Consider the following 27,196-nt stretch of genomic DNA (forward strand, 5'->3'; position numbering starts at 1 on the left):
AACGAGTAGAATACCTTAAAAAACAAAACAAAAAACACCAACTTTTTTTTCTTTCTCTGTTTATAGTGTACTGTCAGTGTGTCAATATACTCAAAGTCTATGGGAGGGCTTATTTAAAAGCTCTATGGAGGGCTCTACAGAACTATAAATATAACAACCTCGATAGGCATTTTTTCACTTAAATGTATGTTCTTTAGCTAAAAATATTTTTTTTAATATTTGTTGTTTCAAGAAAAATCTTAAATCTTTTGGTTTTGGCAGTCTCTACGCTTGACTGTTCATAGTAGACTGCATAATGAGTTAGTAGCGAATCAGTCATTGAGCTTTCTTCTCTTGAACTTCTCTATGCGGATTTACGATCATATCAAACTTGAGCTGAATTCTAATGTGGCCATAAATCAGCTTAGCCGGTGTTCAGGAACAGAGCGAAAGGCTACAAGACCACCAAACATCTTTATTGTCAGACTCCATTCATTTATTTTGCAGCCAGCTTTCAGTAAAGCACATAGCCCACAGAACTCTTTTGACATTTTTAACGAAAGCCAATTGCACAAATTATTTTAGCCCAAAATCCATGCATTTAAATAAAAATGCTCCTGAAGGCGCCCATATATTCTAAGGCCTTCCTGCTACATGATGTACTGTTATGTCATGGAGCTGCGCCCATTCTGTCTTGACGCTGAAACATTGTGTGCCGTTTTTTCATCTTGATATGCATTTTGTCTTAGATATATCCAAGGTACTAGAAATACTTATGTTGGATTTTTTGGCATTCAGTGGAGAGCTGCCCCAAGGAGACACGGAAAGGAGTAATGCAAGGAATGTTACTACAGGGCAGATACTAGCTGTGCTGTACAGCTGACACCTGCCTCTTAAAGAGAACCTGACGACAGGGCAGTGTGTCAGGCAATGACGGCATGACGTCAGCCATGTTTGTCTGACAAATTCTATGGGGAATCAAGAAGACTTACTTTCAGATGCAGTTTGGGAAAAAGCCAAACAGGGGACTAGTGACACAGGCAGGTCCCTGGTAATTTCTCCCTGCTCGCACCCTTAAAGTGACAGGTCTCTCAGAAAGTGTGCGTGTATATGGAGAGATCTGTCAGTCATTGATATTGGGCAGTAATGCACTGGGGACCTGCTTGTCTGTCTAATCTCCTGTACCACTTGGTCCCATGTCTGGATTTTAACGTATATGCTTTTTATCTGAAGCCCCTCAAGAGTCAAACATACATGGATAAAAAAAATCATACAGCCAATGTCTGATACATGCCTCCCACGGATCGGGCAGCATGTGTCAGATGTCAAGTTCCCTTAAAGTGCAAATTCAGAACGAGCTCCAATTGCTGAACCACTGAATCTTTAACAGCGCCAGCTAAGTGGTACAATCCTGGTGGCTTGTCTGTTTTAATATTTTAAAAATATTTTAAAAATTAAATACAACATAAAACTTTGAATCACCACCTCTTCCCCCCCATGCAAAAATAATAAAAAAAAGTATATTTCCATAAAATTTTGATGTTTCAAAATATAAAAGTTACTGAACTCATGCAGTAAAAGATACAAGTGAAAACAATATTCAAATGTCAGAGTTGCCATTTTATGGTTGCTGCACCTCCCTCTAGAAACTGCAGCACAAAGCAACCAGTGTCGTAAGTACCACGACCTGTTGATGAAAACATATAAAAAAAAAAGTTATGAAGTTGAGGAAAACAAAAGTGCAACAACCTCCCCCCCCCCCCAAAAAAAAAAAAAAAAAAAAAATTGGCTTGGGTTTTAGGTGGATAAAACATTTGGACTCCAGTTTGATTCCAGTCAGGGGCAAACATATCACTGGTGCAACCACACAGGGGCCCCAAGAGGTAAGGGGGCTCTTTTCTGCGTTCTGATGCGCTACTGGGATGCAAAGGGCCCCTACACTGTTCTTGCACAGGAGCTCTGTCCCGATTGTGTCTGCCAGTGATTCCAGTACATGAGGATTTACCTGATTAACAGTTTTCATTGACAAAAAAATAAATATCCTAGTTGATGCATTATTTCGTATTGTAAAGTAAAATGGTTGTGCAAGAAATTCACCACTAGATGGCATAAAGCTAGCGGATATGAGATGTTATAAAGCCAATAGTAAACATCAAAGACCTCTTACTCCTCATTTAGACCCATGACTTAAAACTCAGCACTGTAATATGTATAGTCAAGCTTTGTGCTAATCACATGGTTGTATCCCAAACAGACACGGACAAGACAATTTTTTTGTAAGAAAATCAAAATATATAAAATCAACACGTTACAAAGAAAAAAAACAAACAAAAACAATTCAGGCATTTGGTGACATTGCAGCAGTGCTGTCAAGTAGTAGTGCTGTGGGAAAAGATAACACATACACAGATACAGAACCAAACATTCTTACAGACCAAGAATAAAAGATTGAACAACCCTGGTCAACGGTTAGCTCGGTCCTTCTTCCAGCCTGCTGGGAGGACATGTAGCTAAGAAAGTGTTAGGTACTAAAGAAGCTCTGCCGCATCATGCAACTCAGTGTTCTGCAGTTCGAGAGACGACTCTTAACAGTGTGTGACACCATGTGTAAGAAATTGCTACAAATGACTTGTGCTACACAGGCTATATATACAATAATAGGGGAGGTGGAGTTCATGGTCTACATAAGGATTGTATATAAATGTGATCCTTAATAAATAAATTACTTTTTTTTTCCTGAAAACAGAAACTATATAAATGCACAGTGCACTACAAATCTCAATCCTTCCGATGTTTGACATAATATACTAATGTCCGGCTCTTAATTCCCAGTGTGACCCTAACAAGCAATAAATTATTGACATTAAAATGACACATTACACTGCTTACAGAGTCCATATCATATATAGGGGTACTAAGAGCTCACCCTTTCTTATTTAATTTACATAGTGCTATAAAAAAAAAAATACAAAAAACAAAAAAAAAACCAGTATTTAGAAAGATCCTTTATGATGATATTTAAAAATGTACGGACCCAGCACCTTTATCATGTCTCCATCATCTCCTGCATTTGTCCCAATGACATGGTCCACACCAATTAGATTGTATATGTGTACATTGGTTTATATTCATAAAAGTCCCAATGACACCGCTGTGCCACCAGAGCATAGGTCAAGAGTCTTGTACTGCTGTTGGATCAGACTCTGCAGAAATTGGGCCAGGAACTTCAATAGGTAACTTTTCACATTTCTTTTTTTCTCCATAATAACTTTTATATAGCACTTCGGAGTTCTCCTTTGAGATGCGGAGAAAGACATTGCGTTCAGTAATCTGCACATTCCTCTCTAAATGTTTATATACATATTTTCTACATTAAAAAAAAAATACATTTTCTTCAACAAAATAAAAACATCTCTTTGGACAAAAGTAAAAAGAGGAGGACACTTGATATTGTGGATTTCACATTAGCCAGTCCTTCCTGAGAGGCCCGCTTTGGCCTATGGCAGCAACCAAGGAGTTATTGAAGGCGGTGAGGGCAAAACATTGAAAGTATATGTTCCCATATATATATATATATATGTGTTAATTTATGCATGTACAATATATTTAACACATTTTCTTTAGCAGAAGATTGAGGCACAAAAGAGAGCAATAAGTTGTAATGCCGCTCTGCCAGGAAAGTGTGGGCCAATAAATGTGCAAAAAAAGTGTAAACTCGTTTAGGTTGGTTGTCCAGTCAGGGCTATAAGCGAGTAGGTTCATCATCACTGTCGCTACAATTGCCACAACAGTCCTGAAAATGAAAGCAAAGAGATATGATTGGAAGAAAAGTCACACGTTCTCACATGTCATATGAAACCTTACCTTAAAGGGCTTGTCCACTACTAGGACAACCCTTTCTCAATATGAATGTTTCCCCACCTTAAATATAACATTAACAGCATATATAATGCACAAGTATAATTGTGCCTTTTATAAGCTGTAAAACATTTTGTGCTTTGAATAAAATTTTGTATACTTCAATGGTTACTTTTGTACATGGCAACATTATATATAGCATGCCGCTGCAAGATGCTGTGGTAGCCATGTTGGTTCAGTATGCCTTCAATTTTGAATGAATCCCCAAGAGTGTCACCAGCAAAGCACCCCCACATCATCACACCTCCTCCTCCATGCTTCACGGTGGGAACCAGACATGTAGAGTTCATCCGTGCACCTTTTCTGCGTCGCACAAAGACTCATCAGACCAAAGCAAAGATTTCCACTGGTCTAATGTCCATTTCTTGTGTTCTTTAGCCCAAACAAGTCTCTTCTGCTTGTTGCCTGTCCTTAGCAGTGGTTTCTTAGCTGTGTAAGGGCTATTTGACCAAGAAGGAGAGTGATGGGGTGCTACGCCAGATGATCACCAGACCTGAACCCTATCGAGATGGTTTGGGGTGAGCTGGACCACAGAGTGAAGGCAAAAGGGCCAACAAGTGCTAAGCATCTCTGGGAACTCCTTCAAGATTGCTCGAAGACCATTCCCGGTGACTCCCTCTTGAAGATCATCAAGAGAATGCCACGAGTGTGTAAAGCAGTCATCAAAGTAAAATGTGGCTACTTTGAAGAACCTAGAATATAATACATATTTTCAGTTGTTTCACACTTTTTTGTTAAGTATATAATTCCACATGTGTTAATTCATAGTTTTGATGCCTTCAGTGTGAATGTACAATTTTCATAGTCATGAAAATACAGAAAAATCTTTAAATGAGAAGGTGTGTCCAAACTTTTGGTCTGTACTATCTATCTATCTATCTATCTATCTATCTATCTATCTATCTATCTATCTATCTATCTATCTATCTATCGTGAAGTGCACCAGTCCCTCATGCAGCAAAACAACCCCCACAACATGACGCTGCCATCGTTGTGGTTCACAGTTGGGACGGTGTTCTTAGGTTTACAAGCTTCTCCCTTTTTCCTCCAAATGTATCAATGGTCAATATGCCCAAAAAGTTCAACTTTAGTTTCATCAGACCACAGGACAGGTCTCCAAAAAATTAAGGTCTTTGCTCCTGTGTGCATTTGCAAACATTAATCTGGCTTTTTTATATTTCTTTTGGAGTAATGGCTTCGTCCTGGCAGAGTGGTCTTTCAGCCCATGTTGATACAGTACTCTCTTCACTGTGGATATCGTCACAATCTTACCAGCTTCCGCCATCATCGCCATAAGGTCTTTTGCTTTTGTCCTTGGGTTGATATGCACATGTTGGACCAAAACACGTTCATCTCTGGGACACAGAACCTGTCTCCTTTCTGAGCGGTATCATAGCTGGACATTCCCATCTTGTTTGTACTTGCATATGATTGTTTGTACAGATGAACGAGGCACCATCAGCTTTCTTGAAATTGTACTCAAGGATAAGACAGACTTGTGCAAGTCCACAATTCACTTTCTGATATCTTGTCTGATTTCTTTAGACGTTCCCATAATGCCACACATAGAAGCAGTGTTTCAGGTGTGTATTAAAATACATCCACAGCTGCGTCTCTAATTAACTCATATGTTGCCAAAAACAGAAGCTTCCAAACACATGATATCACCATATGGGCAGACCAGAATTGTTTAAAGGGACTCTGTCACCTGAATTTGGCGGGACTGGTTTTGGGTCATATGGGCGGAGTTTTCAGGTGTTTGATTCACCCTTTCCTTACCCGCTGGCTGCATGCTGGCTGCAATATTGGATTGAAGTTCATTCTCCGTCCTCCATAGTACACGCCTGCGAAAAGCAATCTTGCCTTGTGCAGGCGTGTACTATGGAGGACAGAGAATGAACTTCAATCCAATATTGCAGCCAGCATGCAGCCAGCGGGTAAGGAAAGGGTGAATCAAACACCCGAAAACTCCGCCCATATGACCCAAAACCAGTCCCGCCAAATTCAGGTGACAGGTTCCCTTTAAAGGCATAATAATCTTTGTGTATATAAACTTTTGACTTTGCAGTAAGTAATACAAATGCCATAAAACATTCTCTCTCTCATTATTCTGGCATTTGGCAAATAATAATTATGGCAATCCTAATTGACCTAAAGTGGAAAAGGTTTATTCTGATTTCATGTCAGATATTTAAAGAAAAAAAAGAATCTTTTTATGTAGTGTCTCTATTGGTAGTTTTCCGCACCATGTAAGATAACAATACAATGGCTTTAAGCAAAACAGATGTCTGCAACTCACTAAGTTGTGCAATCTGCTACTTCAAATATGTGAATGTTTTAGAGAAATAGAAATACACATGATAATATCCCCACTTATACTAAATATTACAAGTTGAGACGGCAGTATGTCGCAAGTTAAGGTACCGTCACACTAGACAATATCGCTAGCGATCCGTGACGTTGCAGCGTCCTCGCTAGCGATATCGTCCAGTGTGACAGGCAGCAGCGATCAGGCCCCTGCTGTGCTGTCGCTGGTCGGGGAAGAAAGTCCAGAACTTTATTTGGTCGCTGGACTCCCCGTAGACATCGCTGAATCGGCGTGTGTGACACCGATTCAGCGATGTCTTCACTGGTAACCAGGGTAAACATCGGGTAACTAAGCGCAGGGCCGCACTTAGTAACCCGATGTTTACCCTGGTTACCATCCTAAAAGTAAAAAAACAAACAGTACATACTTACCTACAGCCGTCTGTCCTCCAGCGCTGTGCTCTGCACTCCTCCTGTACTGGCTGTGAGCGTCGGTCAGCCGGAAAGCAGAGCGGTGACGTCACCGCTCTGCTTTCCGGCCGCTGTGCTCACACAGACAGTACAGGAGGAGTGCAGAGCACAGCGCTGGAGGACAGACGGCTGTAGGTAAGTATGTACTGTTTGTTTTTTTTACTTTTAGGATGGTAACCAGGGTAAACATCGGGTTACTAAGCGCGGCCCTGCGCTTAGTAACCCGATGTTTACCCTGGTTACCGGCATCGTTGGTCGCTGGAGAGCGGTCTGTGTGACAGCTCTCCAGCGACCAAACAGCGACGCTGCAGCGATCCGGATCGTTGTCGGTATCGCTGCAGCGTCGCTAAGTGTGACGGTACCTTTAATCTATTATGAGAGCACGTTGCCAATTATAAACTACAACCTTCCTTTCCCTATTACCTGTCTGCCGAAGAATCGTTGTAGCAGCCCCTTTTTTGGTTCCGGGGAAGGAAGACCCCTCCAGTCCAGGTCCGGCGGGACAGATCCATCAACGGGAATGTTACTGAGTTCTGTAAAGCAGTCTGTCTCTATCATCTACAATAGAAGATATATAAACATGGATTCAACAGTTTTTCATTATGTTTTCCTTGTTATAATTGACACTGGAGAAGAGAGAAGCGATTTGCATGACTCTGGTCCACAGGCCACATCAGTAATCTGTGGCAGCCGGATAGGAGGCCACCTGAATCTCCTTGCCTCCCGGCATTACTAGCTATTCTTTTGAGCCGGGTTTGTGCAATATCATGGCAAGACGAACACACCCCAGCGGGAATGCTGGGAGATCAGGAGATTCGTAGGTCTCCCATGCAGCAGTCACAAAGTACTGACCTGGTTGATGCGACTTGACTCATCCAGCTGACGTTTGCACAACCTACCTCATCCTGCCAGGGTATTGGCACGCATCCCGTGGCAAAATTGCGATAAAAGTCACTATCGGTTTGCTCAAGCTCCACACCTTTTACGGTTGAGAACTGCTCAATATCCAGAACATCTTTGCAGTAGATTGCCTGAGGCTGAAATACAAGAAAACTACATTTTCAAACACATTTTTAGAGATTGTAGATTGGGACAGCGATACGTGTCATTCACTGTAAATTTGTACGATAATCCTTTTAAAAGAAAACTGTTACCTGGTTTTTGCTACCTCTTCTGAAAGCAGCATGAGAGAGAAACCCTGATTCCAATGATGTATCACTTAGTTTACCGGGTGCAATCACCATTTTCTTTGCTACAGATGTTGATTCCTGAATAACCCCAACCCCACACCTGATTGGCAGCTTTCCGTGTACAAGCTATATTTACAGAAAGCTGCTAAATCACTGGTGGTTGCGTAGTTGGACTAGGAGGCATGAGACATCTAGTCCCGAATCTAATCTTCTGTTGACGAAATACTGATTTTATTGAAACAACACACAGCCTAGTAATTGACACATTGCTGGAATCAGGTTCTCAGACCCTACCGTATGCTGTTCTCATATTACATAGATCAAAAGCTTGCTGACAGATTACCTTTAATGCCAGTCATGCCACTCTATGATCCTAGAACAAAGAACCACAAAAGGTGTCTCCTTAGAAGAACCACAGTCAATGATTTGTACTCCACCCTAATCATAAAGTTCTCAATAGTCCTCATCTTATACATTCTCCAAACAGGTTCAAAGATACAATGGGAAACTTACATCAGGTTTGAATGGTGGTTCTAGAATCCCAGCTTCAAGTCTCTTGAAATTAATATGCTTGAAGAGCTCGTGCTCTTTCACCTCTTGTGCACCTCGTCCACGACTCCCTAATCGTTGTTCAGGGTCTTTACACAGTAACTGCAGAAAGTAAAAGTACATATAATAGTATTATAGTCAGTTTTATATACATCTATATATATAATTGTCTAAGGGTTTTTCCGTCTGTCTGTCTGTCTGTCTGTCCAGGAAATCCTGCCTCTCTGATTGGTCGAGGCCTGTGCCCGTCGCTGATTGGTCGAGGCCTGGTGGCCTCGACCAATCAGAGACGCTGGATGTCTACGTCCTTTATGACATCATCGTCGCTGTGCCGGTCGCTGATTGGTCGAGGCCGCCAGGTCTCGACCAATCAGCGACCGGCACAGCGACGATGATGTCATAAAGGACGTAGACATCCAGCGTCTCTGATTGGTCGAGGCCACCAGGCCTCGACCAATCAGCGACGGGCACAGCGACGATGTCATAAAGGACGTAGAAATCCCACGTTTCTGATTCAGCGACGGGCACAGTATCGACGTAGATGTCATAATGGTTGCCATGGCGACGATGATGTCATAAAGGTTGCCTCGACCAATCAGCGACGGGCACAGTCTGCCGCGAATTCTGGAATCATCATTGTCCATATACTACGGGGACATGCATATTCTAGAATACCCGATGCGTTAGAATCGGGCCACAATCTAGTGTATATATAAAGGCTTAACAAAATGTAAAATGAGGTCACTTTATTAATTATTAGGCTAAATAATCAAATGTGCTGTATGCAAATGGTGAGGGTTGTGGATTTATTTGTGGCTGAAGAAATTAAGTATTAAACACATCACCAGTTTTTTTAGTAAATATATTTCTAAAGGTGCTATTGACACTAAATTCTCACAAGATGTCGATAACAACCCATACAGGCAAAATAATCAAACCACAGATGTCCATAAAGCAAGTTATGTGTAATAAATGAGAAATGACACAGGGAAAAAGTATTGAACATGAAGAAAGAGGTGCAAAAAGCCATGGAAAGTCATGGCACCAGCTGAAATCTATCAATAATTTAAAATCAATCCTGCCACTTAGTGAAAAATATCAGCTGGTTCAACTGATGGCCTATAAAAAGGTATCTCATTACCAAGGTGCCACACAAGAAACATCTCATGGTGGGTAAAACCAGTGAGTTGTCTCAAGACCTTAACAACCTTATTGTTGCAAAACATACTGATGACATTGGTTACAAAAGAATTTCTAAACTACTGAAGAGTGAGCAATGTTGCGGCCATAATCCAGAAGGGGAAAAAAAACATAATTTCACTATAAACTGGCCATGGCCAGGCGCAGCCCACAAGAGTTCAGACAGACGAATGAAAAGAATTATCAGATGAATTGTCCAAGAGCCAAAGACCACCTGTGGAGAGCTACATAAAGACATGGAATCCGCAGGTACAATTGTTTCAAAGAAAACAATAAGTAATACACTCAACATCCTTGGCCTGTGAAATATTGGGAGAATATAGTCCGGTCAGATAAGACCAAAATTGAACTCTTTGGATGCCATAATGCACATTATGATTGGAGGCCAAAAGGCACTGCATATCACAGCGAAAACACCAGACCAACAGTGAAGTTTGGAGGAGGGAACATCATGTTGTGGAGCTGCTTTTCAGCATGTCGCACTTACAAACTTCATGTAACTGAAGGAAGGATCAATGGACAAATGTACTGAGACATTCTTGATATAAATGCCATCTATCAGGATGATGAAAATGAAACGAGGATGGACATTTCAGAAAGACAATGATTTCAAACACACAGCCAAGAAAACTCTCAATTAGTTTTAGAGAAAGAAAATAAAGATGCTAGATTGGCTCAGCCAATCACCTGACCTAAATCCAATAAAATAAAAAAAAAATGTATTACAGGCACTAAAACTCAGAGTTCATAGAAGGAGCCCACAGAACTTTCAGGATTTGAGTGTTGGTGCAGAAGAATGGGCTAAAATCACACCTGAACAATGCATGCAACTAGCTTCTCCATAAAGAAGGAGTCTAGAACCGGTCTTCACTAACAAAGGCATAGTATTAACCCCTTCCAGACATGCGCCGTATATATACAGTCCAGCGAGAAGTGCGTTCCCGCAAAGCACCGCTATTTCCGGTAACCGCACAGTCACCGAATTAAGATGGCTGCGGTGTCTGACAGCAGGCCATCCCTGCACTTCGCCCCGGGTGTCTGTACCGCCTCCCCGCGTTGGCAATCACTGCGATTGGCTGACTGACCAGCCAGTCACAGTGATGTGACTAAGTTGTAAAAAAAATAAAAATAAATCATGCGACACCCTGTGATCGGTGCTGTCTGAGACAGCACCAATCACAGCAGTCACAATGGATGGTGTGATTGCGACGTCACCTCTCCTGACTAACCCCTTTGGCGCTGATTGATCAAGAACTATTATTCAGCCAATCAGTGCCAAAGGATTTAATCTAAAATAGCAATCCCCACGCTGCACGCCATCTTTACCTCATAGTTGGGGTGCAGAAGGGTTGAAGATGCCCTTTGCGTACCCGAGAGTGAGAATTGCATTGGTGGCCAGTGCGATCTCTCTGCGATACGTGCCTTGCTCCTGCGATCTCCTGCTGTGCACTGGCAGCTGTATGACTGATCTGTGATCATAGTAATAGCAGCAGTTCCCCAATCCCTGTCCCAGTCAAAAAAGGTGCAGAGTATGCTCCAAGAAGGGAATTCAAAAAGACACCATTTACCATTATAATCATTACTACAATTATGCCGCTATAAAGAATTCCTTGAGGGGTGTAGTTTACAAAATAAGGTCACTTGTGGGGGGTTTCCACTGTTTAGGCACATCACGGGCTCTGCAAACGCGACATGGCACACGCAGACCATTCCATAAAGTCTGAGCTCCAAACCGCAACTCCTTTCCTTTCATGCCCTCTTGTGCACCCAAACAGTAGTTTTACACCACATATGGATATCAGTGTACTCTGGGAGAAAATGGACCCCAAGAACTGTAGTACAATTTCTCCTGTTAGATTTGTGAAAATAAAAAAAATTTAAAAAAAAAATTTAAAAATGGGGTGAAAACATTTTTTGAGGAAAAAAGTGATTCATTTCCACGGCTCAATGTTATAAATTTTTATGAAGCACCTCGGGGTGCGAGGTGCTCACCACACATCTAGATAAGTTCCTTGAGGGGCCTATTTTCCAACATGCAGTCACTTGTGGGGGGGTTAAAGTGAAAGTGGTCAGGATTGTAAAAATTGGTCTGGTCAGGAGGAGAAAACAGGTTAAATATAATTCAGCAAGTGTGTTTAATACTTTTTCCCTGCGTCCTTTCTCATTATTACACTTAATATATGGACATCTATAGTTTGATTTCTTGTGGCTTGGATGTGTTGTTACCGACATCTGGTGAGAATGTCATGTGAATAGCACCTTTAGATATAAATTTACTTTGAAAACAGGTGACGTGTTCAATACTTATTCAACCCGCTGTAGATACTATTCCCTTAGTTCTCCCAAGCATACATTATTCAACTCTACAGTTAATTCCACACTATCATGGCAATAAAAGTAAAGTGGGAATTTTCTTAAATTTTAGCCCAAGCAGAAAAGCAAAGTATTTGATATTACCTTTTACATATCGCAAGATATGCCTTTGCTGCAGACCTCGTAAAGAGATCCGTGACCTCCCAAATCCGCCTTCTTTTCTATAGTGCTCATTATTTTATAATTTGCTGTATAAGGGAGATATCAGGCCTGGCTTCGTCCCTTATTACTCACCAACACAAATTATACTTTAAGAAAACCACAATGTAGAGGAAATGCAGGCACTTGTCAATTAAAACGCAATTAAAAGATGAGCGCCGTTGCCAATTTATCATGTCATTAGTGAAAGTAATTGGATTTCCATTCTGCTGTACACTTATTCATACATAATGAAAGTAGGCTGATGAGAAGGAGCCTTTTACATCAATTTACACAAAAAAGGGGTAATTCAGCATTTATATCAATAAAGTAAAGAAATGGAGACAGCAGGACATGGATGATCTCACTTCATCCCACAAGACTAAGCATTGAACAGCTTGAAGGGCTTTTGTGTCATTAGGTCTATGACATCACGTGAATAAAAACAGACAAGCTGAATCCTTTATGCTCTATGTAGAAACAGGAGGTCAATTTTCTCCATATAACTCATCAGTCACTGCAAAAGTCTATGGCGGGGGGATGGGCAGTGAAGAGGGGAATGATTTTTACAGGGACAAGAGACTTCATGTTTCTACATAGAGCAGATACAAAAAGAATAAGTAGCTGGGTAGAAAGGCAAAACGAGCAATTGTAAGTACACAGTGCTATTTAACATGATGACTGCAATATAATAAAAAATTTGATGGGAAAGTTTTTTTAAATAGATTTCTTATACCTCACAAGACCAGTGTACTTACTGTGAAAATCCAATGTCAGCATGGCTGTAGAATAATTTTTGAAGGCTTTCCTGCCCGATATTAAAATAAGCATTTGCTGGATTTATAAACCGCTCATCTTCAGATTAGGATTTCACAATCATACTGAAATGGATTTCCAAAGTAAGTACACCAGGCTCATCGGATCTAAGAACCCTATTGAACAATGTATGCAGTTTGTATAGTAAATAAAAGTTAACAGATCTACTTCTTAGGCTGGGTTCACACTACGTTACAGCAGCCCGTTCAACACATACGTTAAACAGGCTGCTGTAACGCAAGTGCCGACTTTGGCACATCGCAAGCGCAGAGAGAGCATCTGCTAGCTCCATCTGCGCTAGCAGTGACGGACCCGGAAACGCTGCAGCCCACATCTCAGGGTCCGTCACTCAATGACGGCACATGACTAGTGCAAGCCCATTGTGGGCGTGCGCTAGCGATGCGTCCGACATTGGAGTCAATGGCGGCGCTAGCGGACTACGTTACACCGCGTTATGCCACGGTGTAACGTAGTCCGTCTAACGGACTGGGGGAACGCAATGTGAACCCAGCCTTAGGAAGGTTCAATCCTGCAACTCTTTATTCTTAAGATTCATGGGGGTCACACAGGTTGGACTACACAGTCACAAAACAATTGCACAGCGAGCAACATATCAATTTATAAAATGAGAATATAGCTTTAATGACATCTGTTATACATGTACGGTGCAGGACGGTAGCAGATGTATGGAGGGGCGTCATACACTGCAGATAATGGCCTGTGGCTAGATGGTCAATTTTACTATATGTGGTATTGCTGTATATAGCACAAGCAATCAGACGATTGCAGGTTAAAGTTCCCAAAGGGGACTAAAATACAATAAAAAAAAAAATTAAAATATGAAAAAAATCATACATAACAGTCTTATCTATCAAAACTGGGGGGTCTGCAATAACCTATCTTGAGGTTATTACACTTGGGGCTATTTAGTTTGGAAAAACGAAGGCTAAGGGGTGATCTTATGTTAATGTATAAATATATTCACTATTCATTTGAAACAGAACAAATACTCACCATATGTATTTGTATATTCTATATCCTGGCTGCCACATTCACTCACATTCACCGCCCTTGCATAAACTCTTTACACTCCATCCATATCGGCCCCTCTGTCCTTGCCTCTCCTATGTATAGCACTCATGCTCTGTTCACATTGCTTAACAGCACAGATCCATTCAGTCCCACTATCCAACACAAGAGACGCTCTCACAAATCACTTAACCATCTGCTCACTCTTTCTATCCTCCTTCTCCTAGTCGCTGGAGACATCTCTCCCAACCCCGGCCCCCCATGTTATAGCCAGTCAAACCTCCCAACTGCTACATTCAGAAACCCCTCTAACCTTATTAATATACCATGTATGCCTTCTGTATCTTTCAATTGTGCCCTTTGGAATTCTCGCTCTGTGTGTGATAAACTCTCCTTCATTCAGGACTTCTTCCTTTCTGTCTTAATCTCCTGGCCCTTACTGAAACCTGGATCCAGCAGTCAGACACCACCGCTGCTGCTGCTCTTTCATATGATGGGCTACACTTTTCTCATACCCCAAGATCAAACAACAGAGCAGGTGGAGGCGTTGGTCTGCTGCTTTCACCCAAATGTACCTTCCAAATTATAGCCCAAGTGCCCTCACTTGTCTTCCCTTCCTTTGAGGTCCATGCTGTCAGACTCTACGTCCCCCTCTCCATGCGAGTGGCGGTGGTGTATCGTCCTCTCGGCCCCTCTCATCAGTTCCTGGATCACTTTGCCACCTGGCTTCCACACTTTCTCTCCTGTGACACCCCCACCCTAATCATGGGTGATTTCAACATCCCCATGGCTTCTCCCCTCTCCCCATCTGCTTCTCACCTTTTATCTCTAACCTCCTCTTTCGGCCTCTCGCAGCATACTAACTCTCCAACACATGAAGATGGAAACTCCCTTGACTTGGTCTTCTCCCGGCTTTGCTCAGTGGATGATTTCACAAACTCCCCTCTCTGACCACAACCTTCTTTCATTCTCTATCAAGAACTGCCATCCCGCTCAGGTCAACCCCACTGATTCTGCTCTGAAGCATTACAATGAAACCCTGCAAAGTGCCGGCGACAACCGTGGCACACGTTGCAAACACGTTTCCTGCAGCGGTGCTCCAAACATCTGTGTAGAAAATCTAATCTACCCGAAGATTTCATCCATTATAAGTTCATGCTAAAAACATACAACTCTGCCCTTCACCTCTCCAAACAAACCTATTTTAACACCCTCATCACCTCACTGTCCAATAACCCTAAACGTCACTTTGACACTTTCCAGTCCCTACTCAACCCAAGAGTGCAGGCCCCAACCACGGATCTCCACACTGACGATCTGGCCAATTACTTCAAAGAAAAAATTGACTACATTCGACAGGAAATCATCTCCCAATCTCTTCATACCATGCACTGTCCTACCTCCCTCACTGCATCTAGTTCACTCTCTGACTTTGAACCAGTTACAGAAGTAATCAGGCTCCTTGCATCTTCTCGCCCGGCCACTTGCACCAGTGACCCCATTCCGTCACATCTCCTCCAGTCCCTTTCCCCGGCTGTCACCTCTCACCTAACAAAAATATTCAACCTTTCTCTCACTTCCGATATTTTTCCCTCCTCATTTAAGCATGCCATCATACATCCATTACTTAAAAAACCATCCCTCGACCAAAACTGTGCCGCTAACTATAGACCTGTCTCTAATCTTCCCTTCATCTCTAAACTCCTCGAACGCCTGGTCCACTCCTGTCTTATCCGCTATCTCTCAGATAACTCTCTTCTCGACCCTCTTCAATCTGGCTTCCGCTCTTTACACTCTACTGAAACTGCCCTCACTAAAGTCTCTAATGACCTACTAACAGCTAAATCTAATGGTCACTACTCCATGCTAATTCTCTTGGATCTCTCCGCAGCATTCGATACTGTGGATCATCAGCTCCTCCTCAATATGCTCCGCTCCATCGGCCTCAAGGACACCGTTCTCTCCTGGTTCTCCTCCTATCTCTCTGACCGATCCTTCACTGTATCTTTTGCTGGTTCCTCCTCCTCTCACCTTCCCCTTACTGTAGGGGTTCCTCAAGGATCAGTCCTAGGCCCCCCTCCTCTTCGTATACTGCCCCTATTGGACAAACAATCAGTAGATTTGGTGTCCAGTACCATCTCTATGCTGACGACACCCAATTATACACCTCTTCTCCTGTTATCCCCCTGACCTTTTTAGAAAACACCAGTGATTGTCTTACCGCTGTCTCTATCATGTCCTCCCTCTATCTGAAACTGAACCTGTCAAAAACTGAACTCCTCGTGTTTTCTCCTTCTACTAACCTACCTTTGCCTGACATTGCCTTCTCCGTGTGCGGTTCCACCATTACTCCAAAGCAACATGCCCGCTGCCTTGGGGTCATCCTTGATTCCGAGCTTTCATTCACCCCCCACATCCGATCACTGGCTCGCTCTTCTTATCTGCACCTCAAAAACATTTCTAGAATTCGCCCTTTTCTTACTTTCGACTCTGCGAAAACTCTTACTGTTTCACTTATTCATTCTCGTCTGGACTATTGTAAGGCCATGTTCACATGTTCCTGATTTCCCTGCTGTTTTTTCTGCACTAAAAACCGCAGCTCTTGGCAGAAAACGCAGGTGCGTTTTTTGGTGCATTTTTTTATGCGGTTTTTAGTGCGGTTTTTTATGCAGTTTTCTCTGCAGAGTCTGTGTGTTTTCTAGGAAGATTTTTTAGGGTTAAATGGCTGAAAATACCCTAACCCTACCCCTACCCCTAGTTCTAACTGTAGTGGGGGGGAAAAAAAAAATTCTTTATTTTATTATTGTTACTACCTATGGGGGTGATAAAGGGGGGGGGGTCATTTACCTTTTTTTTTAATTTTGACCACTGTGAGGTTATCACAGTGATCAAAATGTGCCTGGAACGAATCTGCCGGCCGGCAGATTCGGCGGGCGCACTGCGTATGAGCTCGCCATTTTGGAAGATGGCGGCGCCCAGGGAGTAGACGGACGGACGGACACCGGGTGGCCCGGTAAGTATAAGGGGGGGAGATGAGGGCACGGGGGGGGGGGGGGGGGGCGTCGGAGAACGGGGGAGTGGGTGGCATCGGAGCATGGGGGGTGGGATTGGGGCACGGGGGGACAGCCACACTCCGCCCACGCACTTCCTGCTGCAGCGGTTCTGCACCACAAACCGCAGAAAACCCGCAGATATTTTTTTCGTCTGCGGGTTTTACTGCGGGTTTGACCCTCACAATGGAGGTCAATGGGTGCAGAACCGCTGCAGTTCCGCACAAAGAAGTGACATGGTCCTTCTTTTTTACCGCAGCTATTCAGCGCGGCTTTTTTAGTGCATTTCCGCAATGTGGGCACAGCGGTTCCTGTTTTCCATAGGGTACATTGTACTGTACACTGCATGGAAAACAGCTGCGGACCCGCAGCGGCAAAATCGCAGCGGTCCCGCAGTAAAAAACGCATTGTGTGAACATGGCCTAACTCTCTACTAATCGGCCTCCCTCTTACCAAACTCTCCCCGCTCCAATCTGTGCTGAATGCTGCAGCTAGGATCATATTCCTCACCAACCGTTACACCGATGCCTCTACCTTGGGCCAGTCATTACACTGGCTACCCATCCACTCCAGAATCCAGTACAAAACTACTACCCTAATCCACAAAGCTCTCCATGGCTCAGCACCACCCTACATCTCCTCTCTGGTCTCAGTCTACCACCCTACCCGTGCCCTCCGCTCCGCTAATGACCTCAGGCTAGCATCCTCAATAATCAGAACCTCCCACTCTCGTCTCTAAGACTTTACACGTGCTGCGCCGATTATTTGGAATGCACTACCTAGGTTAATACGATTAATCCCCAATCCCCACAGTTTTAAGCGTGCCCTAAAAACTCATTTGTTCAGATAGGCCACACAGGGATCGTTAGGTTAATGTGTTGAGGCGGTAGGCCAATCATAAAAAAACAAAAAAACAAAACAAAAAAAAACCCATAATCAGGTTCCTTGTATCATGTTCTCATACACTTTATGCAGTTAATAGCCCTCTGTGTCTGTACTGCTACATACTTAGGCAGTTAACTGGTTCATGCAGCTTTACATGAACACCTGAGCCTTACACTATGGCTGGTCCGAATAACTAAAGCAATTGTTACCATCCACCTCTCGTGTCTCCCCTTTTCCTCATAGATCAGGGGTGGGCAATTAATTTTGCCATGGGGCCGCATGAGAAAGAGGGATGGTTTTAGAGGGCCGAACTAATATAATTACCGTATTTTTCGTACTATAAGACGCACCGGTCCATAAAAGGCGCACCCCAAATTTGGGGTGAAAATTGCAGAAAATAAGATTTTTTATAAGATGGGGGGTCCGTCTTATTGTCCGAATTTACAGTATCTTACGGTAAGATTCTTACCTGAGGGCTGGCGGTGGCAGAGCAGGGTTACAGGAGGCATGGTGCCGGCAGAGGTGGGGTGATGCGGTGTGGCGTGCGCCTGAGCAGGGTCACTTCCTGCTTAGGCGGGCGACGCCAAGGCCTGGTGTCCATGGGGGGGTTGCAGCAGTGGTGGTGTGGCGGCAGAGGTGCGGTATGGCGTGCGCAGGGTCCCTTCCATCAGTGAGGTGACGCAGCGGCCAGGAATGCGATGTGCGCACCAGAGCCGGGTTGAATATCGGTGGCGGCGGCCATCTTCCCGAGGCCGCGCCTGCGCAGATGGAGTGCTCTGCTTCATGGGGCTTCAGGAAAATGGCCGCGGGAGGCCGTGCATGCGCAGATGGAGATCGCGGCGGCCATTTTCCTGAAGCCGAGATCTAAATCTGCAATCTCGGCTTCAAGAAAATGGCCGCCGCGATCTCCATCTGCGCACGCGCGGACTCCCGCGGCCATTTTCCTGAAGCCCCGTGAAGCAGAGCACTCCATCTGCGCACGCGCAGCCTCGGGAAGATGGCCGCCGCCACCGATGAATAAGTAATCAACCAGGCTCTGCTCCTCCTCAGAAAACGGCTGGCCGAGCGCGGCTGTCAGAAGTGACAGCTGGCTGGCGGGCCGCTTAAAATCATCAGGCGGGCCGGATGCGGCCCGCGGGCCGCATCTTACCCAGGTCTGTCATAGATTGTAAGCTTGCGAGCAGGGCCCTCACTCCTCTTGGTATCTATTTTGAACTGTGATTTCTGTTATGCTGTAATGTCTATTGTCTGTACAAGTCCCCTCTATAATTTGTAAAGCGCTGCGGAATATGTTGGCACTATATAAATTATAATTATTATTATTATTATTATATGAGGGGACAGTACAAAGACCTTTCTGATGATCTTTTTAACCCCTTAATCCCATATGACGTACTATCCCGTCCAGGTGACCTGGGACTTAATTCCCATGGACGGGATAGTACGTCATATGCGATCGGCCGCGCTCACGGGGGGAGCGCGGCCGATCGCGGCCGGGTGTCAGCTGCCTATCGCAGCTGACATCCGGCACTATGTGCCAGGAGCGGTCACGGACCGCTCCCGGCACATTAACCCCCGGCACACCGCGATCAAAGATGATCGCGGTGTGCCGGCGGTGCAGGGAAGCATCGCGCAGGGAGGGGGCTCCCTGCGGGCTTCCCTGAGACGATCGGTACACGGTGATGTGCTCACCGTGTACCGAGCGTCTTCTCCCTGCAGTCCCCGGATCCAAAATGGCCGCCGGGCTGCATCCGGGTCCTGCAGGGAGCACTTCCGGGTCAGGATCAGGCTGCAGCTGCAGCTCTAATCCTGCCCGGCTGTATGTCAGATCACCGATCTGATAGAGTGCTGTGCACACTGTCAGATCGGTGATCTGTGATGTCCCCCCCTGGGACAAAGTGAAAAAGTAAAAAAAAAAATTTCCACACTTGTAAAAAAAAAAATAAAAAAAAAATTCCTAAATAAAGCAGAAAAAAAAAAATATTATTCCCATAAATACATTTCTTTACATAAAAAAAAAACAAAAAAACAATAAAAGTACACATATTTAGTATCGCCGTGTCCGTAACGACCCGACCTATAAAACTGGCCCACTAGTTAACCCCTTCAGTGAACACCGTAAGAAAAAAAAAAAAAAAACGAGCCAAAAAACAACGCTTTATTATCATAACGCTGAACAAAGAGTGGAATAACACGCGATCAAAAAGACGGATATAAATAACCATGGTACCTCTGAAAACGTCATCTTGTCCCGCAAAAAACGAGCCGCCATATAGCATCATAACCAAAAAAATAAAAAAGTTATAGTCCTCTGAATAAAGCGATGCCAAAATAATTATTTTTTCTATAAAATAGCTTTTATCGTATAAAAGCGCCAAAACATAAAAAAAATGATATAAATGAGGTGTCGCTGTAATTGTACTGACCCGAAGAATAAAACTGCTTCATCAATTTTACCAAACGCGGAACGGTATAAACGCCTCCCCCAAAAAGAAATTCATGAATAGCTGGTTTTTGGTCATTCTGCCTCACAAAAAAATCGGAATAAAAAGCGATCAAAAACTGTCACGTGTCCAAAAATGTAACCGATAAAAACGTCAACTCGTCCCGCAAAAAACAAGACCTCACATGACTCTGTGGACCAAAATATGGAAAAATTATAGGTCTCAAAATGTGGAGACGCAAAAACTTTTTTGCTATAAAAAGCGTCTTTTAGTGTGTGACGGCTGCCAATCATAAAAATCCGCTAAAAAACTTGCTATAAAAGTAAATCAAACCCCCCTTCATCACCCCCTTAGTTAGGCTAGGTTCACATTGCGTTAATGGGTTAACGCTAACGGACAGCGTTGCACGGCGAAAATGTCACAATTAACGCCGTGCAACGGGTCCGTTAGCACAACCATTGACAGCAATGTGATTTTCAGGTGTAGCGCATCGCTAGAGCGTGCCATTTTCGGCTCGCGCTAGCAAGGTGCCATTCTTTTGTGGCGCGCCTCAGACGCTGCTTGCAGCGTCCGCGGCGCGCCCGAGGTCCGATCCCCGATCTTCCAGAGCGGGGACGTTAACGCGACCACTAAACACGACACCTAAAAAGACATTGTGTTAGCGCAATCCGCTAGTGCTAAACGGATTTCCCTAACGCAATGTGAACCTAGCCTTAGGGAAAAATAATAAAATTAAAAAAAATGTATTTATTTCCATTTTCCGGTTAGGGTTAGGGTTAGGGCTAGGGTTGGGGCTAGGGTTAGGGTTTGGATTACATTTACGGTTGGGATTAGAATTAGGGGTGTGTCTGGGTTAGGTGTGTGGTTAGGGTTACAGTTGGGATTAGGGTTAGTGGTGCGTTTGGATTAGGGTTTCATTTATAATTGGGGGGTTTCCACTGTTTAGACACATCAGGGGCTCTCCAAACGCGACATGGCGTCCGATCTCAATTCCAGCCAATTCTGCATTGAAAAAGTAAAACAGTGCTCCTTCACTTCCGAGCTCTCCCGTGCGCCCAAACAGGGGTTTACCCCAACATATGGGGTATCAGCGTACTCGAGACAAATTGGACAACAACTTTTTGGGTCCAAGTTCTCTTGTTATCCTTGGGAAAATAAAAATTTGGGGGGCTAAAAATCATTTTTGTGGGAAAAAAAAGGATTTTTATTTTCACGGCTCTGCGTTGTAAACTGTAGTGAAACACTTGGGGGTTCAAAGTTTTCACAACACATCTAGATAAGTTCCATGGGAGGTCTAGTTTCCAATATGGGGTCACTTGTGGGTGGTTTCTACTGTTTGGGTACATCAGGGGCTCTGCAAATGCAACGTGACGCCTGCAGACCAATCCATCTAAGTCTGCATTCCAAATGGCGCTCCTTCCCTTCCGAGCTCTGCCATGAGCCCAAACAGTGGTTCCCCCCCACATATGGGGTATCAGCGTACTCAGGACAAATTGAACAACAACTTTTGGGGTCCAATTTATTCTGTTACCCTTGTAAAAATACAAAGCTGGGGGCTAAAAAATCATTTTTGTGAAAAAAAAAAAGAATTTTTATTTTCACGGGTCTGCGTTATAAACTGTAGTGAAACACTTAGGGGTTCAAAGTTCTCACAACACATCTAGATAAGTTCCATGGGAGGTCTAGTTTCTAATATGGGGTCACTTGTGGGGGGTTTGTACTGTTTGGGTACATCAGGGGCTCTGCAAATGCAACGTGACTCCTGCAGACCAATCCATCTAAGTCTGCATTCCAAATGGCGCTCCTTCCCTTCCGAGCTCTGCCATGCGCCCAAACAGTGGTTCCCCCCCACATATGGGGTATCAGCGTACTCAGGACAAATTGGACAACAACTTTTGGGGTCCAATTTATTATGTTACCCTTGTGAAAATACAAAACTGGGGGCTAAAAAATTTTTGCGAAAAAAAAAATAAATTTATTTTAACGGCTCTGCGTTATAAACTGTAGTGAAACACTTGGGGGTTCAAAGCTCTCAAAACACATCTAGATAAGTTCCTTAGAGGGTCTAGTTTCCAAAATGGTGTCACTTGTGGGGGTTTTTAATGTTTAGGCACATCAGGGGCTCTCCAAACCAACATGGCGTCCCATCTTAATTCCAGTCAATTTTGCATTGAAAAGTCAAATGGCGCTCCTTCCCTTCCGAGCTCTGCTATGCACCCAAAAAGTGGTTTACCCCCACATATGGGGTATCGTCGCACTCAGGACAAATTGCACAACAACTTTTGTGGTCTAATTTCTTCTCTTACCCTTGGGAAAATAAAAAATTGGGGGCGAAAAGATCATTTTTGTGAAAAAATAAGATTTTTTATTTTTACGGCTCTGCATTATAAACTTCTGTGAAGCACTTGTTGGGTCAAAGTGCTCACCACACATCTAGATAAGTTCCTTAAGGGGTCTACTTTTCAAAATGGTGTCACTTGTGAGGGGTTCCAATGTTTAGGCACATCAGGGGCTCTCCAAACGCAACATGGCGTCCCATCTCAATTCCAGTCAATTTTGCATTGAAAAGTCAAATGGCGCTCCTTTCCTTCCGAGCTCTGCCATGCGCCCAAACAGTGGTTTACCCCCACATATGGGGTATCGTCGCACTCAGGACAAATTGCACAACAACTTTTGTGGTCTAATTTCTTCTCTTACCCTTGGGAAAATAAAAAATTGGTGGCGAAAAGATTATTTTTGTGAAAAAATATGATTTTTTATTTTTACGGCTCTGCATTATAAACTTCTGTGAAGCACTTGTTGGGTCAAAGTGCTCACCACACCTCTAGATAAGTTCCTTAAGGGGTCTACTTTCCAAAATGGTGTCACTTGTGGGGATTTCAATGTTTAGGCACATCAGGGGCTCTCCAAACGCAACATGGCATCCCATCTCAATTCCAGTCAATTTTGCATTGAAAAGTAAAATGGCGCTCCTTCCCTTCCGAGCTCTGCCATACGCCCAAACAATGGTTTACACCCATATACGGGGTATCAGCGTACTCAGGACAAATTGGCCAACAATTTTTGAGGTTCAATTTCTTCTCTTACTCTTGGGAAAATAAAAAATTGGGGGCGAAAAGATCATTTTTGTGAAAAAATATGATTTTTTATTTTTACGGCTCTGCATTATAAACTTCTGTGAAGCAATTGGTGGGTCAAAGTGGTCACCACACATCTAGATAAGTTCCTTAAGGGGTCTACTTTCCAAAATGGTGTCACTTGTGGGGATTTCAATGTTTAGGCACATCAGGGGCTCTCCAAACGCAACATGGTGTCCCATCTCAATTCCTGTCAATTTTGCATTTAAAAGTCAAATGGCGCTCCTTCCCTTCCGAGCTCTGCCATGCGCCCAAACAGTGGTTTACCCCCACATATGGGGTATCAGCGTACTCAGTACAGATTGTACAACAATGTTTGGCATCCATTTTATCCTGTTACCCTTGGTAAAATAAAACAAATTGGAGCTGAAATAAATTTTGTGTGAAAAAAAGTTAAATATTCATTTTTATTTAAACATTCCAAAAATTCCTGTGAAACCCCTGAAGGGTTAATAAACTTCTTGAATGTGGTTTTGAGCACCTTGAGGGGTGCAGTTTTTAGAATGGTGTCACACTTGGGTATTTTCTATCATATAGACCCCTCAAAATGACATCAAATGAGATGTGGTCCCTAAAAAAAAATGGTGTTGTAAAAATGAGAAATTGCTGGTCAACTTTGAACCCTTATAACTCCCTAACAAAAAAAAATTTTGGTTCCAAAATTGTGCTGATGTAAAGGAGACATGTGGGAAATGTTACTTATTAAGTATTTTGCGTGACATATCTCTGTGATTTAAGGGCATAAAAATTTAAAGTTGGAAAATTGCGAAATTTTCAAAATTTTCGCCAAATTTCCGTTTTTTTCACAAATAAACGCAAGTTATATCGAATAAATGTTACTACTAAAATGAAGTACAATATGTCACGAGAAAACAATGTCAGAATCGCCAAGATCCGTTGAAGCGTTCCAGAGTTATAACCTCATAAAGGGACAGTGGTCAGAATTGTAAAAATTGGCCCGGTCATTAACGTGCAAACCACCCTCGGGGCTTAAGGGGTTAATCATAGACCTGCGACAGGGACAAGGGGGCATCCTCTACATCCGGAGGAAAGAAGGTTTAAGCATAATAACAGACGCGGATTCTTTACTGTAAAAGCAGTGAGACTATGGAACTCTCTGCCGTATGATGTTGTAATGAGTGATTCATTACTTAAATTTAAGAGGTGACTGGATAACTTTCTGGAAAAGTATAATGTTACAGGGTGGCCTGTATATACTAGATTCCTTGATAGGGTGTTGATCCAGGGAACTAGTCTGATTGCCGTATGTGGAGTCGAGAAGGAATTTTTTTCCCCAGTGTGGAGCTTACTATTTGCCACATGGGTTTTTTTTTGCCTTCCTCTGGATCAACATGTTGGGGCATGTTAGGTTAGGCTATGGGTTGAACTAGATGGACTTAAAGTCTTCCTTCAACCTTAATAACTATGTTTCTATGTTACTATGTAAAATATAAAAATAATCAACCAGATCTGTAAATACAGTAAACAAAACAATTTTTTTCAAACAGAAAAGAAGTGATCGAAGTGTCATATCTATTCCAAAATGGTATCAATAAAAATGCTGTCTTACCCCGCACCTAACACATCTCCATCAACCAAAAAATGAAATTGTTACAAGTCTTGGAGTATGGCGACACAACAGATGAGGAGAATCATATCGCCAGGGCATTTTTACCACACAATGTACACCATAAAAATAATTCCTGAAAAATAGTGTCAGAACTTAGAATTATTTTTTCTGTTTTCCAGTACACGATGTGGTAAAATGAATAGAGTCATACAAAAGTACCATTGGGCTGACAAAAAACCAAGCCCTCATATGTCTATGTGGAGGAAAAAAAAAGTTCTGGCTCCTGGAAAAAAGGGACGAAAATAACGCAAAAATGGAAATTGGCCATGCTGGGAAGGAGATAATGGTTGCGGTTTCTTTCCTTAAATGGACTCTTCTTTAGATTTTTTTTTGTTTCAAATAGTCTCATCCGAAAGCCAAACAACTGAAAATGATGCACTCTTCCTTTGCCAGAAGACTAAAGTTATAGTTGAAAGATAGTGTCGATGGATAATAAGTGAATCACCCAATCATTTCAAGTCATTGCTTAAATAAAAAAAAACAGTTAGAGGACCTTTCACTAAATTTTTCATGTTGAACTGGACACACACAATGCACTAGTGGCTGCAAAGAGAAACAAAATGTTGTTGTTTTTGTGCCCGATCATACGCAGGTAGCAACACCCAATAGAAAGAAGAACATGCCCCCATCATAGCTTAGAGCAGGTTTTTAAGTGTGCGAGATGTAATGATACAGCGCCAATCTCCTTGTCCAAGATCCTACATGTGTCAGTGTGGGGGAAGGGGCAGTACAACACAGGTGACTGCTATGAAAGGAGGAGAGCTGATAGAATGGTTTGTAATGTGGCACAACTAAACTCAACTGTGCTGTCGCTTCTTTCACCCTGACTTATGCAGGAGGTTAAACCAGAAGATCAGGGCTGTATGATTATATATCACACAGGGAGAAAGCGGCTTTAAGCTTTGGTAAGAGTGTGTTCTTCTTTCCTTTGAATGCTGATGACTGCTTGTGATTATTGGAGTATTGGAGCTGCACTATATGACAAAAGCATCTCATTCTAAAAACTACAGGCATTAATATGGAGTAGGTTCCCTCCTTGCAGGTAAAACATCTGCGGTCAAACATTGATGCTGGACATATCTCACAATCTCCATTTTAGTTTATTTCAAAGATGTTTGCTGGTGCTCAGGTCATGGCTATGTGTCGCTGAGTCAAGTTCTTCCACACCAACCTCATCCAACCATGCATATTGACTTTGCTTGGTGCACAAACTATTCCCACTAAGTTAGAAACTTACAATTATTCAAAAGGTTTTGATATGCTGAAGTAGTAAGTTTTCCTTTCACTAAAGCTAAGGGGCCCTGGCCAACCGCTGAAAAACAAATCAAGAGCACTGTTCCTCCGTCAACAAACATTACAGTTGGCACAATGGAGGTAGGCAGTCTCCTGGCATTTGCCAAACACAGACTCACAAATCAGAGTGCCAGATGGAGAAGAACATTTTCTTATATTTTACTTATGAACGCATATCTAAAGTGCTTTATACCACTCCATGCTTGGCGCTGTAAGGCTTGCATTTAGCTGTTCGGCCATGGAAACCCAAGCCATGAAACTGCAGGCCAACCGTTTTTGTGCCAATGGTAATTCTAGATGAGGTCTGGATTCGGCAGCTATAGGGAAAGAGTGTTGGTTACTTTTATACACTATGCACCTCATAAGTCTGTGATATCGCTCTGCACTTTCACACAGTCTGACACTTTATGGCCGAGTTACTGTGGTTCTGAAATACTTACAATTTTCAATGATCGCACTCACAGCTGATGGTGGAATATTTAATGGGGGAAATATTTCAAACTGCAGTGGTGGAATCCTATTAGAGGACCACGCTGGAATTCACCTAGCTCTTCAGAAAGATTCATTCTTTCACAAATATTAGTAAAGGCAGACTGCATAATGAGGCACTGGATTTTATACATTGGTAACGCAATATTTTCATTTCACTGTATTTTAACCAGAAGTAACAGAATAAATAATGGCACTCTAGATAAAGATTACACAATCAAGTATTCTTCCTTTTTCTGCGGTCTTCGAATGACATAAATATTGCAGATGATAGTGGTAACTGGGCAGATCGGGCTTC

The 27,196-nt window shown here is 43.0% G+C and overlaps 1 protein-coding gene across 1 annotated transcript in view; it reads right to left on the bottom strand.

Annotated features, from left to right (window-relative positions):
- Positions 1 to 434: 434 nt before the first annotated feature.
- Positions 435 to 27,196, bottom strand: part of GRK6 (G protein-coupled receptor kinase 6) — an 83,943-nt gene continuing 57,181 nt past the window's right edge. The window contains exons 13-16 of the mRNA XM_069763972.1: positions 8,379 to 8,516; positions 7,575 to 7,712; positions 7,099 to 7,233; positions 435 to 3,772 (exon numbers count right to left, since the gene is read on the bottom strand). Of these exons, the coding sequence (XP_069620073.1) occupies positions 3,722 to 3,772; positions 7,099 to 7,233; positions 7,575 to 7,712; positions 8,379 to 8,516 (462 nt within the window). The 3' untranslated portion in view covers positions 435 to 3,721. The remainder of the gene's footprint in view (positions 3,773 to 7,098; positions 7,234 to 7,574; positions 7,713 to 8,378; positions 8,517 to 27,196) is intronic.

The sequence above is a fragment of the Ranitomeya imitator genome, chromosome 4, assembly GCF_032444005.1.
Source record: "Ranitomeya imitator isolate aRanImi1 chromosome 4, aRanImi1.pri, whole genome shotgun sequence".
Lineage (NCBI taxonomy): Eukaryota > Metazoa > Chordata > Amphibia > Anura > Dendrobatidae > Ranitomeya > Ranitomeya imitator.